The sequence below is a fragment of the Ascaphus truei genome, chromosome 4, assembly GCF_040206685.1.
Source record: "Ascaphus truei isolate aAscTru1 chromosome 4, aAscTru1.hap1, whole genome shotgun sequence".
NCBI classification, from domain to species: Eukaryota; Metazoa; Chordata; class Amphibia; order Anura; family Ascaphidae; genus Ascaphus; species Ascaphus truei.
Genome location: NC_134486.1, coordinates 402,110,326 through 402,126,573, shown reverse-complemented (window position 1 = coordinate 402,126,573; position 16,248 = coordinate 402,110,326). Strand labels below are relative to the sequence as shown.

At 45.0% G+C, this 16,248-nt stretch overlaps 1 protein-coding gene across 2 annotated transcripts in view; it reads left to right on the top strand.

Annotated features, from left to right (window-relative positions):
• ELP3 (elongator acetyltransferase complex subunit 3) overlaps window positions 1-16,248 on the top strand; it is a 188,122-nt gene that overhangs the window by 17,399 nt on the left and 154,475 nt on the right. For both annotated transcript variants that reach the window (XM_075598659.1, XM_075598657.1), the window contains exons 4-7: window positions 1,040-1,110; window positions 5,890-5,953; window positions 6,525-6,593; window positions 13,419-13,573. In XM_075598659.1, the coding sequence (XP_075454774.1) occupies window positions 1,040-1,110; window positions 5,890-5,953; window positions 6,525-6,593; window positions 13,419-13,573 (359 nt within the window). The remainder of the gene's footprint in view (window positions 1-1,039; window positions 1,111-5,889; window positions 5,954-6,524; window positions 6,594-13,418; window positions 13,574-16,248) is intronic.

Here is a 16,248-nt window from a genome sequence, read left to right as displayed (position 1 = left end):
GGCATTTAAATTGAAAGCCGGGGGAGGCGTGAGGCCTCTGTAACTTACTTACCTGCTGCCAGCAGGGTCTTCGGTGACTTGCGCCATGGCAACGCGGCGTCAAATGACCCCCGCACGCCGGAAAGAAAGGTACAGGGGCTGTGAGCACCAGGGGGAAGTAGGCAGGGGGTGGGGGCACAGGGGCGGTGCACGAGACTCCCACAGCTAGCAGCTGATCTCCGGCTATTACTGGGATTCCCTTTTAAAGCGGATGCCAATACTCTGCTGGCTTGTTTGCGATCATACGGAGATATTTCCGAGGACATTTTTCACTTAAATTGGATGACGCCACACTCTAGTTGAGGTCTGTGGGATTCCTATTGTTGCTGCAGATCTGCATCGATTGAGATCCTTCTCTTGTGGGCTGCTGAGTCTCCAGCCGGTAGCCGGTAACCGGGTGTCTAATTCTATGCTTGTTTTTATTGTTCTTCTTGTAAGTGAGCCTTAGTCTCCCCCTTTTTTGAATACATTTTCCTATTTTTTTTTTTTATGTTTATGCGCTAGGATTTGTGCGCTTTTTCCTTTTTATTTTTGTGTCTCTATAAGTTTGTGATTACTTTTGTTACTATCCTTGTGTAACGGTGTTTCCCCCACCCAATCGCAGATAGGGGCCATTACGGGGTGTATAGTGCATATACCTGCTGGCAACAGGAGGGCTGAGTCGTCCGCCGATGGTAGTGGGGACACAGGAACAGGCTTCTGGGGTTCATACCCCACATATCTCTTTTTAGCAGTCCTGTGCCTCCGCCTGCCGGACTACAGGAACTGAAGTCTGTTCTCCCGAGACTGATCAGCAAAGATTCTGCTCCGCAGGTCCACACCACGGCCGCCGAATTCAAGAGGGGAAGTTCTGTCCTTTAAATGGTTGCTATAGCAACTCGCGGAAGCATAATTAATTAAAAAGGATGGGGGAAAGCGGGAGAAATAACAAAAATGCAGTAAAAGTATCTAATACACCACACTTTATTTATTTTTAACACACTTGTGTATTGTTTTTCAGATTGCCGTGGTGGCAGTAATGTGCAAACCTCACAGGTGCCCACACATTAATTTTACTGGGAACATCTGCGTGTAAGTATCCAGACAGCAACTGGTCTCCCTTATGTACTGTTCACACTTGTATCCTGTAGGTAAAAACAAAGTCTCTAAACCTGAAGTTATCTTAGGAGTGTTGTGGCTAAAGGACCGGGTGGGATAAACAAATGGTGCTGGAGGAATAGCTTTGTGGTAATTTCTCTGCCTTTTTAAAGCCGAAGAACCCAGTTGGGTTTTCCAGTGTCCGCTCTCCTCACGACCTTGGGGAAAGTAACTTTTGGCCTTTAAGTACAACGAGGTGTGAACGGGTAATGGGCCGCAAGGTGTCTTCCAGCGCCAGGATGTGTCTGCCGTACTGTTATGGTATGGTACCGCTTTGTAAATGTGGCCCTTTCTCTCTCAGGCGCCAATATTAGGTTGCACAGAAGAGGAGGGAGGTAACCGCTCAAACCTCAGTATGTAAATAGGTGGTACAGAGATGGTCCACCAGGGGAAATAAACTGGGGGTAGAGAAAAAGCATACCTGTCAGAGGCCGGATAAAGGCCCCATTGCATGCATTCTAGACTCTGTGTTGGCTGAAAGGCTGAATGGCAGTGAGGGATGTATCCCAGTAGGTAGGAAAAGATATCAATGTCTGGGCAATTCCAGATATAGAATAAAATTCCCGGGGAGTAATCTGCTGACCCCTAGAGGTTGTGTAGCAATGTGAACATAGATTTTAATTCATCTTTAATATTTCAATCACTAAACAAATTACTGGCATAATGTATAGCACAGAGTATAGCACAGTGGGCGGTCCACATACTGGCGACTTTATGTGGTTGCTGTATGTATTATACAAGCACATTTTTTCTTCTTTAGAATTATAGGATAATCACATGCCCACCAATTAGACGATTGATTTCTGCAGATAGTGGTAACCTTTTGTTGACTGGCTCTTATTTACCCGCCTACAGAGCGGATAGTAACCGCTGTGCTATACATTATGCCAGTAAGAGAGAAGCCCATACATTTGGTACACCCTGCGGAGTAGTAGCCACTGCAACTATACGTGCGCTCAATTATTCATTCTTTTAATCGACACTATCGGCTGACCTCTGCAATTTGTTTCGTGATTGAAATATTACAGATAGATTTGAGTTCATGTTCACATTACTACACAACCACTAGGGGTCAGCAGATGACTCTTCCGGCATTTTTATTCTATATATGGAATTGTCCAGACATAGGAAAGGATATCTATCTACTGGGATACATCCATCACTGTCATTCAGCCTTTCAGCTAACAGAGTCTAGAGTGCATGTAATGGGGGCTTTATCCGGCCCCTATGACCGGTATCCTTTTCCGCTACCCCCAATATTACATTGTAAGCTCTTCTGGGAAGAGAATCCTTGTACCTGAATTCAATCCCGCTTTGAAAAAAATATTCTTATCATAATAAAAACGGGCATTAGCCTCCCCTGTCCTTTCGTGTAGGGCTGTTTGATGATGGAAAATGTAAGTCACTTGGAGGTGTGGTTTTTCTAGCTAGGGCAGCTTTTATATCTCCAGGCACTACATATCTACAGATATGCCGGGAGGGGGGGAGGAGAGAAACAGGGTTTGCTGCGATTTCTCTTGCCCAGCTGTGGGAAACCCAAGTCGGACTTCATCTGTAACTAGTTTAGTTTGTGTGCCTTTCTGTAAAACTTGTCTAAAATGGGTCATGGAGTTGCACATGCTTCAGTATGCAAAATAAAAAAAATCCCGTTCATATGCCCCACACAACGTTTGAGATGCCTTGAAATTGCACTGCAAGGCGGCATATGCGTAGGATGTTGGCTATGGGAGTAGCTGTCCTGTTTCCTTCAGATAGAAACTTCTTGGCACAGCGTGTGCAGCTGTAGGGAATGGAACCACAAAGCTAGTACAGACATCCAGATTCGCATTGTATTCTTGATTATTCCATGCAGGAGAGAGCGGCTATCCTGATCATTTTACTTTACATTGGATTTTGTACGGCTCCACTAATGTAGAAGAGCGAATGAGCTTTTTCTCTTGAGCAGACATGGTGATTTGGAGTTAGAAATTAAGGTTCTCAAGTCTGTTTGTCTGAATTGACTTCCATATGCAGATTTGCTAAGGGCACAAACTTTTTGCATTTAAGGGTGAGTGTGAACTAAAAATAAAGATGATTGTGGAGGAATTTAATGTTTTGCTGTCAAATCGCAGTGCTAAGCAGCGTTTAATTTATTTAGAGACCCAGCAAGCACTAGTGGATCCGCAGGCCCAGCTTTAGCAAATGTGGGTCCCTGTGAGACATGCGTGTATTAGTAATATTCACCCGCTACCAATAATGTCACATTTTGTTGAATTACAAATAATATCTACACAGTTTTCCAAACAAACTTTCTTTTTTTTTTTTTTTTTTTAAATCTATAGCTTTGTAGTTTAGGGGTTAAACTGAACACTTTTAGAGGAATGTCAGCAAAGAAAATGTACAAAATTACATTTACTGGTTGTATAAGTATTCAGCCCCTTAAGTCAGTACTTGGTAGAAGCCCCTTTTGCAGGAATTAGTTGGGTCGGTCTCTACTAGCTTTGCACAGTAGGATGGCGACATTTTTGCCCATTCTTCACTGGAACATTGATCCAGTTCTGATAAGTTTGTTGGGGTTTGTCAATGGACTGCAGCCAGTGTGGCTTTGGCTTTGTGCTTCGGGTCATTGTCCTGCTGAAATGTGAAATTCCTCCCCAGTTCCACAGTCTGAACTCAAACAGGTTTTCCTCTATTTATTTATTTATTTATTTATTTATAAAATATTTTACCAGGAAGTAATACATTGAGAGTTACCTCTCGTTTTCAAGTATGTCCGGGGCACAGAGTTAAGACAAATAATACATGGTTACAAATACAGTTACATAAATTAACAGGGTATACATTATATACAAGACATTGCATGCACAGTTAAAAAAATATATATTATAGGCGAATGAAACAGTCACAGACCAGATTAAAATGTGAGACAGCCTTAGATTTGAAAGAACTTAAACGTCAAGGATTCGTCTGTACTTTGCCCCATCCATTCTCCCCTCTATTCTGACGAGCTTCCCAGTCCCTGCTGAAGAGAAGCGTCCCCGTAATATGATGTTGTCACACCGTGCTTGACAGGTGGGATTGTGGTGTTTCGGTGATGTGCAGTGTTGGGCTTGCACCAGGCTTAACGCTTGTAATTTAGGCCAAAATGTAAGATTTTTTGTTTCGTCTGACCACAAAACCTTTTTTCACATGTCTGCAGTATCATGTAGATGCTTTTTTTTTTTTGCAAACACTGTATGTGATTTAAGATGGGTCTTTTTGAGTAATGGCTACTTTCTTGCCACCCGTCCGAACAGGCCAGCTTCGTGTAGAGACTGGGTTATTGTTGATGTGTGAACACGGACTCCCATCTCGGACACAGAATTTTGCTGATCTCTCGAGGTCATTATTGGCTTCAGAGTGACACCCCCGAACCAGTTTCCTGCTTACCTGATTTGAGACTGCGGTAGTAAAGGGGCTGAATACTTATGCACCTGGGGTGGATCTGTTACCTGATTTGAGACTGCGGTAGTAAAGGGGCTGAATACTTATGCACCTGGGGTGGATCTGTTTTTAACTGTAAGTCTTCATACTGTATTCTATGTGCATTTTCTAACTTTAGACTTTACATGTAGAATCTACAAAAACTACGCCAAAGTGATCATTTGAAAGCTCAGGTGCCAACAACATGGCACATCACTGTATATATTCACTAGTAATTAAATTGGAATTAAATATTTTTTTTCTTCACCAAAATGTGTGATGCAGTGAGTAGAGAGAGAGAGAGAGGGCAGGGGTTGTAGGAGGGAGAGTGACAAAGGAACAGGTGGGGCAGTGGGTTCAGGAGAGAGAGGTGGACAGTGGGCAGAGACTGACCGTGGATGCAGGAGGGAGAACGACAACGGGGCAGTGGGCAGAGACTCAGGCAGTTGGTTCAGGAGAGAGAGATGCAGAGGGGGATGAGGGAGAGGGGGCAGTGGGGAGACAGGTTGAGTGGGACAGTGGGGTGCAGGAAGGGGCAGGGCAGCGGGTGTGGGAGGGGGCCGTGCGACGGGGCAGTGGTGGTGCAGGTCTTACCGCCACCAGGGAGCAGCCCTGTGAGCCTTTACACTGGGTGCTGTCTTCCATGTGACCACCTCCTTCTAGGGTCCTGTACTGCAGGGATTCTGGGACTTGTGGTCCTGCAGCCTTTCCTAGTTGTAGCATTACATCAGTTGCTGGACTACAATTTCCAGAAGCTTTGTATAGGTGGCAATGGACCAGGAGCAAGGCGGGCAGAGACGGTATCTGTGCTACTGTGTGCTTGACTGCTGGGCCTCTTGAAGCCCATGGCCCTGTGCAAGGACTAAGGTAGTATCTGCCTAACGCCGACACTTTAACTGTACATGGCTACTTCTTACCCCAAATACCCTACAAGCCCCTCCCTGTTAAATCCACTCGCCCGGGGCGTGCAAATGTATAGTTTGTCGAACACTGATTATTGCTATTATTCAGGACCACAAAAGTCCCTTAATCTGGCAAGAATCTGTGTTTTTCTGGTACTTTATAAATTCTTTAGTAATTTCACAAAGGAGGAGAGTATTGGGGAAGGGGGGTTAGAAGTGTATATACACCCAGTGAATGCAGTCACATTATTGGTAAGGTATGGTCACCGTATATTGTATCCCCATGAAATGCTTCTGTAGAATGCCATTGGCTCATTGTCTGTCTGTTCTTCGACGAGCAAAAATTATACTTAAAATATGCTTTCTATAGGTACTGTCCTGGTGGTCCTGATTCGGATTTTGAATATTCAACACAGTCCTATACGGGATATGAGGTACAGTATGTGTTTTTTATTTTATTTATTTATTAAAGAGGAGAATAGACAGCACTAGACTTGGATGAAAATGTATCACCTTTTTATTTTTAAAAGTTTACTTAACTAAAAAGTATAATGGTAAAATATTTCACAAACTGATTCAATTCAGCAAATATGTTATATTCTTATGTCTTGCAGAGTAACGTTATCACCTTTGCTGGAACCCATAAAGTCTTTCTAAATTAAAAATAGTTTGTGAATATATATTTTAAATTACTTACTAAAGTACCTTTTGACAATTCCTTTGGAAAGTGGCTTCATCTCTAGAGATTATGACCTTTTGACAAGAATTCATTGTGCCTGAATTTAATTATAATCAGTGTTAGGTTAATTAGTATAACTATACAAGAATAAAGTGGAACTGTCCTAAAGATTGAGATGCTATAGTGCTTTGCAGCTGGAACTACATAAATGGCTTAATTACTATTAAAAGCTGAAGTATCTGTAAGGACTCAGAGAGACAGCCCAGACAAGTGTTCCTCTCTTGTATCACTGCTGCCTTTCACTACGTGTTCTTCTGTGTCTGCAGCCAACATCGATGAGAGCTATCCGTGCCCGGTATGACCCCTTCTTGCAGACCAGGCATCGAGTTGAACAGGTACAGCAGCCTGCATCCTTTTGCAATAGAAGGACCAAAATATTTCACATGCTACGGGGAGTTCATAATTATGGGGGAACAATTTCTTTTTATGGGCAAAATAAAATGGTTTTGGTAAACTATATGCTCCCAAATCCAAGTGTTCACAGGTGCAAGGCCAAGGGCTTGCATGGAGTGGGTAAGTGGTGAAAATACTCGCACACTAGCTGTATAACTTAAACGTGCAGTTTGCCCCCCCCAAAAAAACATGAGCACATTGTGACGCACACTAATGAAGATTACTAACCTTTTAACTTATTTCCTAGTGCTGTTTTTCATTTTTTTTTTAAATGTTTCTTTACAAGCCTGCAGTAGAGGATTTTTTTTCCTCACATGGTAACCTTAATACTTATGGGATGAAAGAGCAGCTCAGTAAGTAAAGACAGTGACTCTGAAAACAATGACACGGAGTATGAGGCAGGAGAACCTGGTTCTATTCCTGCTGTCGGCTCCTTGTGACCTTAGGCATGTCACTTTATCTCCCTGTGCCTCACGCACCAAGCCTAGAGTGTAAGCTCTGCGGGGCAGGGACGGTGTCTGTGCGTCTCTGCATACTGCACACGGTATTGTAATCGTGAAGCGCTTTGAGTCCCAGTGGGAGAAAAGCGCTACATGAAATAAGGTTATTAAAGGTATTATCTGAGAAAGTCTTATCCTGTTCCAGCTTCTCCGCTGATTCTCTGTATGGTCCATTGATGCCACCACCGTGCCATGTTACTTTTGTAGGAATAAAACACACCGGTCAATGATTATTGAGCACTAAGAAAATAAACGAGGTGAAAACAGATGCCTTATGTCAAAGTAATCTGTAACAGAAAAAATAAGTGTGCAGAGAGGAAGTGCACTTTTAATTTTAAGAAAGTTTGAAAGTCTTTGAAATGGGATTTTTATTCCCTACTCTTGCTAAACTTTTGATTCTAGCTCTTCAATTATTTCTTGCCTTTAAATCATCGCTGACCTCGGCCTACCGGTGATGAGTTTGTGTCCTCGCTAATGGCCACCGAGGACTCGCATAATGCAGCTAGTTTCACTACCCTCCTCCGCTGAAGCTATTTTAGGCTCCCTTTATTGTATGAAAAATTACTTCAAGTACTTCTACAGAGAGTCTGAATGAGACTGGTAAACGGTTACATTGAGACACCATGAACCCAGGCTAAGGTGACTGGAATTCTCCTTCTGCTTGTTCTACCGTTTTAGACCATTCTGCATATATATCGACTTGAAGCCGGTTACTATAGGAGTCAGTCACTTCGACATTCAGACCATGTTTGTGCGTGCATTTTAAAGCATAGAAAGTTGAGCTACTTCTAAAGGATATGTAAGACGGGCTGCCTTGAATTCCACGCTGTACGGTGGAAATGTCTTGCTCATGGGGTAACCATACCTAACGGAAATACAAACGTGTGCGTAGCGGGTCTGTAATGCAGATATGTATGTGCGTCTGTTTGATTTTGAACGAATTCTGCAGTTCAGTTTAATGTTGGCGTTGCATAATGGTAAACCTGTATCAGAGTTTTTGTCCACCTTTTGGGACCTTCATCTGAACTCATTTATTATTGTGTATAAGTTCTTTTGAAACTAAGTTTGAAACTTCTATCACTGAGAAAAGCTGTGATTTTTTAAGACCAAGGATAAAAAACCTGCCCTTGACTTCACAGATCCTCATTGATAAACACTCACTGACAAATCCAATCCACGTGTCTTTTCTCCTCCGACCTTCTCTCACTTCCCGTCCGTCCTTCACTTCTCAAGCTTTGCTGACCATTTTAAAGCAAGGTTGAATGCTATCCGTAATGGGATTTATTCTGTCCTTTACCCCTTCTCTCTGCTTCTAGCCAAACCTGCTCTGAGTTGGAAGTTTCTAAGCTGATTTTCTCTTCTCCCTCTACCACATGCCTTCTCGATCCCATTCCCTCATACCTTATCAGAACGCCCGTCATAGTGCACCATACTTTGCTCCTGTCATAGTCCCCAGTATCACCCATATCTTCAACTCCTCCCTGTCCTCTGGTATTTTCCCCTCATCCTTTTAAACATGCAGTGGTCACACCTATTCTCAAACACCCTACGTGCCTTACTAACTACTCCTCTGTATCCCTCCTGCCTTTTGCCTCCAAACTGCTAGAACGTCTTGTGGTCTTCCATATGGTCAACTTTATTCCCATGCCCTCCTGGACCCTTTACAATCTGGCTTTCATACAGCTCGCTCAACAGAGACCGTGCTCACTAAAGTAGCCATTGATCTACATGAAGCAAAATCATACGTTTTCCCCACTTATCCTTCTCTATCTCTATGCTGCCTTCGACACTGTTGATCGCCGTCTTCTCCGTCATATTCTACACACTCTTGGTAGCGGTAACCGAGCTCTATCCTGTTTCTCCTCTTGCCTTCATCTTACCTCTCCCATCGCACATTTTCTGTCTCTGTTGCTAACATTACAGAAGTTTCTTGGATGGCGGTGCAGCTGCCTTTGAAAAATCGTGGGACCAAAATTGACTCTTTGACAAAGGCCCTTGGTGGCTGAAACGCGTCAGAGTTTGTCTGTTGCTGTTTTTTATGTGCTAATAAACGTTTTGTACCCAGTATATTTGCAATTTTGGTCCCACGATTTTTCAAAGGCAGCTGCACCGCCATCCAAGAAACTTCTGTAGTGTTTACCAACCCGGTAGGAGCACGCCCTACAGCACCTGGATCTCAAGAGAGTGTGAGTTTCCTTTTTCCTATTTTGCACTTTACCCATGGCCTGTGACACCCATACAAAATATACCTTATACAGAGGTTAGTGGGAGTCCACAAAGAGTGGCTCTAAGGGTTACTAGTGGCAAGGATATAACTACATTGTGCTGTATGATTTGGAAGCAATTCATTGTATGTACTGCATGGCTGTTCCCTGTGAGCATTGCATAGGAATGTTTGCTCCTATTCTTTCACTCTGTTGCTAACATGTTTTTGTCTCCTGTTGATCTGTCCGTTCGTGTACCTCAGGGCTCTGTTCTTGGCCCTCTTTGTTACTCTTTTTATGTTGGTGACCTCATCAACTCGTTTTTACATTATGGATCATCTCTATGCAGATGATACTCAGATATATCTATCCATCCCTAATTTGGTTACATCATCGTGGTTGGTGCTCCTCCGGCTTAAATTTAACGTCTAAAACGGAGCTCCTCATAGTTCCCCCTAAACCTGGCCTAATATCCCCTTTTACTATCGCAGCAAATGGTGCTACCATTTAATCCTGTTTCCAAAGCACATTGCATAGTTGTAACAATTGACACCATTACATTGCCAAGATCCACCCTGTCCTCTGGTAATCTACTGCTAAAACTCTAATGCATGCCCTTATCCTCTCTCGCCTGGATTACTGTAATATTCTAGCCTCCATGCCTCGCAATTTTCCCTTCTGCAATATGTAAAAAAATTCTGCTGCTAGAATAATTTCACTTTCTCCCTAAACAATCCCTGCTCACCTCTGTGCTTTCCATCACGTTTCGGATTATCTAGAAAGTTCTGCTCCTTGCCTTTTTAGGGCTCTCCACTCATCTGCTGCTTCCTACATACAGTATCTACTTTGATCTCCTGTTATAAAGCAAAAACTGGGAGCACTGCAGGGAAGAGCGAGAACTGGAGGCAAAGTAGAAAAATAACAACAATGTATTGAGGCGTGTAACCATAAATAAAAAGAGGAACCTCCAACGCGTTTCTCACGTGCGCAGCATGGACCCAACAATTTACTTGAATTGTTTTGATCGTGCGCTCGCGAGCAAGCTCTCAGCCTGGACGCGGTCTTAGGCCTGGGACATAGTAAATTCAAGCTCGCTGAGCCGATGCACAAACCCCCTGCATCTGTCATCAGCGCGGCTATAGTTTCCCCCTCTGCATGCGTGCGGAGGCTGAGAAAATTGGAACAGACAGGGAAGTTTGAAATTTGCCGCTCGGGGAAGCGGAGGAGCGTCACGTGACCGCTCCCATCCAATGGGAGCGGGGGACTAGCCCCGCCTCCCACTCCACCTCCTGACACGCCTCTGCCCCGCCCCCAGAGCGCGCTCACTGCCTCGCCTGCAAGGACAGAAAAAAGCACCATTTTCAGCAGGCGAGGCAGAGCAGGAGCGCCTCAGCGAGCTTCCATTTACTATGTCCCAGGCATTAGAGTGTAAGCTCTCCAGGGCAGGGAAGAGTGTAAGCTCTCCAGGGCAGGGAAGAGTGTAAGCTCTCCAGGGCAGGGATTTCCTTTCCTGTTTTGATCTTTGTTTCTCTTTTGTAAAGCGCGGAGTACACAGAGTGCTATATACAGAGCCATACACACAGCTTCGTTGTGAGCATGCAATTCCTAGGAATTGGGGTGGTGTTAGGGGGGTCTGTGTCAGTTTGAGGGGGGTGTCTGTGTGGGTATGAGATGGGATCTGTGTGGGAATGAGTGAAATAATAAAAAGGTGTAAAGACAGAGAGAACCAGTTGCTAACATTTCTGAATCCCACTGCTGGGGAAACGTTACAGGATGCACTCGGATCAAGCAAGGTTTAAATGTAAGCTTGTTTGATTACAAAAAGATTGACATTTGTGCCCGGAAGATCCCAGAGAGCTGCGATATGTCGGCTACCTCCTTGTAATGATTATATTACAATTGAGTCGCTTCTTACTCCCGTGTGCCCTCTATCATTCCTCCGCTATAGGTTTATCCGTGATGAACCATTTGCGTTCCCTGGTAACTGGCTGGCTAACACGTTTCCGGGAGGTTTATTAGGTTGCTCCAGCAAGCGTTCCCCCCCCCCCCCCTCCTCTGAACTCCTACACTACCATACAGTGGTTTACCTGGAGGAAATGGAAGTACATGTTCATGTTTTTGCGTCTATGCGAGCGAGCGCGCTCTTGGCAGTAGTGTTAGCATTGGCAGCAAGCAGTGGTTTGGGCCTTGGGATACATTGTACGTCTTGAAGTGAGCAGGGATCGTGAGCATTATGAAAGCTGCTGATGGCAAAGTAACTTTAATGAGGCCATTGTTGAACAAAACCATTTAACCAGCTTTCTAATAAACTAACGTGTGTAACTATGAATGGGGTGTCTACTGACCACCACCTCCCTGCAGCAACAGAGCATAGATAGATTTGGTTTTTAAAGCCGTAATCCCCCCCCCCCCCCCCCAGAGGCCTATATGAGTTTAACACGTATAATGTTAGTACAGTATCTTGCCTGTCCTGCGCTACTTGTTTCTTAGGCCGTGGCCATAGTAGACGCGACCACGCGACACCAACAAACTAATTGAACCGGTCCGGCCGTACTGCGCGCGATGTGACCTGCGCGGCAGGATTTCGAGGCAACACAATGTATTTTATTTTTGACGCGACAGCTGCGTCACGGGAGCCGCTGGAACCAAGGAGGGCCGAACCTCAATTTTCCAGCCTGCTTTCCTGTCCATGTTCCATGCACACGTGTCGCGCATGCCAATGGAGACCACGCTCGGGCGACAGCCGCGTGCACCTGTTTCGAGGTCTGTCGTGCGCCCGCGGGTCACCGTTACTGTGGCCGAGGCCTTAATCTCTAGCTTCTGAAGTTGCCGTGGTAACCTTTTGACTACAATAAGCTTCATTTTAACCTCCCAGACTCTTAATTTTTCAAATGCTTATCTGTTGAATAAAGCACCAGATTTTATATAAACACTGTGTTGGCAAGGTCAAGAGATCTTACAGAGGCATCCACACAAAAACTTTGACAATAAAATAGTTTTTGTTTTGATATATGCAGCCTTTTATTACCTTTTTTTATTCAAACCTAATTACCTAAGCTGCCAATCAATTGGCTCTTCCGTGATCAATTTTGGCAAAGATCCTGCGCCCCAGGATTCACTAAATGGCCGCCTTTCAGTTTCAATCAATCGTTCAGTCAGTGTAACTCAGCAGCTACAATGTATCCTTATATTACTAAAGCAATATTATCTATTGTTATACTGTAGTTTGCAGCTCAAACTGCTGGGAATATTGGCGACAAATAATCACAAACAGGAAAGTGTTGCAAAGATCTTGCACTGCTGGGGAGGTGGGCTACTGTAAATCCTGCTATAGGAATCAAAGGATACAGTATTAATCATTTAAAATGGCATTGCGTTAAAAAAATGAAAATAATAATAATAAAAACAGGTAGTAAGTATTATCAAAGGCTACTGAACTGTTTTTGTTAAAAAAAAACAATAAAAGAAAACGTGCTCAATATAAGACTGCTGGTTTAAAAACTCTGTTTTACTTCCTGTAGAATACAATAAACATTTTCTAAAACTAAACATGTACAGTAATTATCTTCTTTACACTAACTGAATTATTCTTTAAACAATGGAATTCTTGCTTTTAGTGGAAATAAAGGGTTTCTTTTCAACGTTTTTTGTTGTTACTATTTTTGTTATTTTAGTGTGTTAACAAATCATAATTTTTCACAAATCTATCTTCTGTGGAGAGATCCATATATGTGTTCATTTTCCTGTTAGAGGAATATTTTTACTCCATAGACACAAAAAAGTGCTAGCGCAGCCTGTATGTGGGGTGCTAGTAGCCTGGCCTAGTGTACAAATAAATAAAAGCTTAATTCTCTAAGAATTGGGGGAACAAAAGGGAATTCATCAGTAACAAAAGTATGATTAGTGTCTCACCTCCTGTGGGGGAAAATAGTCAACATTTTATACCAGCATCAGAAAAATAAAAATTGTATTCATGTTATAATAATGGCATTGTCTGCATAATGTGGGAACCCATCCAGCTGAGTGTTATAGTTATGGGGTATATTTTTTTTTTTTTTTACAGCTGAAGCAGCTGGGTCACAGTGTGGACAAGGTTGAGTTCATAGTAATGGGGGGAACATTTATGGCCCTGGCAGAAGAGTACAGAGACTACTTCATCCGAAACCTGCATGACGCGCTGTCCGGGCACACGTCCAACAGTGTCGCGGAGGCCGTGAGGTAAGAGACGAAATTACATCTACACCTCGTATAATGTTTGCGTTTGACATTCCTCCTATTATACCTTACACCAGGGTTCTCCACTCCAGTCCTCAACACCCCCACCCCCCAACAGGTCAGGTTTTCGGGATATCTCTGCTTCAGCACAGTCTTCGACTGAGCCACTGATTGAGCCACCTGTGCTGAAGCAGGGATATTCTTAACACCTGACCTGTTGGTAGCTCTTGGGGTTTGCAGTTGGCTACCCCTGCCTTAAGCCGCGCTTCTAGTCCCGGCGACAACGACGTTGTGTGCTCTTTATAGTAGGAGCGGCGCAATGGCTTGGTCGCGATCACTGGAAGTCCATTCAATTTGATTTTTTCAGTGACCGCAGCGTGACGTCAACATCGCTGTCAGATGGACTATAAGTGCGGCCTTGCACTGTATTTTTCTTCAGTAGGGAATGTTTGTCTGTGCAACAATGCCTGTCAACTATTTTTCTTTAAGGATCTGCAGAAGATTGCGATAAGAACGGCCATGAGAGTATTGTAGAAGAATAATAATAAAAAAATAAATATATATAGATAGATACAGCTAAACCCCGTTATAACGCGCCTCGTTATACCGCGATTCGGTTATAACGCGGTTTTCCCGTGGCTCCCGTTTAAAAAAAAAAATTTTTTTTACATTTTTTTTTTTTTGCACACTACACACACTGCACACACTCACTACACACACACTGCTCATTGCTCACACTGCCACACTGCCACACTGCACACACACTGCACACTGCACACACACTGCTCATTGCTCACACTGACACACTGCACACACACTGCACACTGCACACACACTACACACTGCACACACACACTGCTCATTGCTCACACTGACACACTGCACACACACTGCACACTGCACACTGCACACTGCACACACACTGCTCACACTGCACACACTGACACACTGCACACACACTGCACACTGCACACACACTGCTCATTGCTCACACTGCACACACTGACACACTGCACACACACTGCACACTGCACACACACTGCTCATTGCTCACACTGCACACACACTGCACACTGCTCATTGCTCACACTGCACACACTGACGCACTGCACACACACTGCACACACTGACACTGCACACACACTGCACACACACTGCTCATTGCTCACACTGCACACACTGACACACTGACACACTGCACACACACTGCACACTGCACACACACTGCTCATTGCTCACACTGCACACACTGACACACTGCACACACACTGTACACTGCACACACACTCCTCATTGCTCACACTGCACACACACTGCACACACACTGCACACTGCACACAATTATTATATAGAAATAAACAGACAACTGCACTTTAACAGATGTATTTTGCCTGTACAACGTCTTGTGACTTTTGTTTCACAAAGTTAAGGGGGTGGGAAGTCATTGTGCTGTGGGGGTTGGGGGGGTGGCGGGGCCCTGCGCTGCGGCTACGGCGGGCCCTGTACTGCGGCGGGGGGGGGGGTTAGCGGTCTGTGTGTGTGAGTGCCTGTCTGTGTGTGTGTGTGTGAGTGCGCGAGTGCCTGCATGTGTGTGCGCGCGCGCGCGTGTGTGTGTGTATGAGTGCGTGAGTGCCTGTGTGTGTGTGTGTGTGTGTGTGTATGTATGTGTGTGTGTATGTATGAGTGCTCCAGCCCGAGTCCGTGGAGGGAGGGGGGGGGGGGGGAGAGTAGCGGGTCCCTCCTGCAGCCAGTGGAGGGAGTGGGGGGAGAGTAGCAGCTCCCTCCTGCAGTCCAGGGAGGGGGGGGAGAGTAGCAGCTCCCTCCTGCAGTCCGGGGAGGGGGGGGGAGAGTAGCAGCTCCCTCCTGCAGTTCGGGGAGGGGGGGGGAGAGTAGCAGCTCCCTCCTGCAGTCCGTGGAGGGAGGGGGGGGGAGAGTAGCGGGTCCCTCCGCTCAAGCCACGCCCCCCCTCCCTGTCAAACCTCCCACCTCCCGCTCCGGCTCTTACACACACTTACACACACACTCAGACACTTACACACACTCACAGACACTTACACACACTTAGACACACTTAGACACACACTCAGACACTTACACACACTCACAGACACTTACACACACTTACTCAGACACTTAGACACACTTAGACACTCACAGACACTCACACACACTTACACACACACTCAGACACTCACACACACTCACACACACTTACACACACACTCAGACACTTACACACACTCACAGACACTTACACACACTTACTCAGACACTTAGACACACTTAGACACTCACAGACACTCACACACACTTACACACACTCAGACACTTACACACACTCACAGACACTTACACACACTTAGACACACTTACACACACTCACAGACACTCACACACACTCACACACACTTACACACACTTACACACACTCACACCCACATACACACACCCATATACACACACACACTTTCTCTCCCATATATACATACACACACACACTCTCTCACTCTACACAGACGGGGGGTGGGGTCGGAGCAGAGGAAAGGCCGCGACCAGCACCACCACCCGCTCCCCCCCCCTCCTCCCGCGCAGGCAGCGGGAGCGCCAGGGACAGCGGTGGGGAGAAGAAACCCCCCGCTACAACCTCCATGCAGGCAGCGGGATCTGAGGTAAGCGGC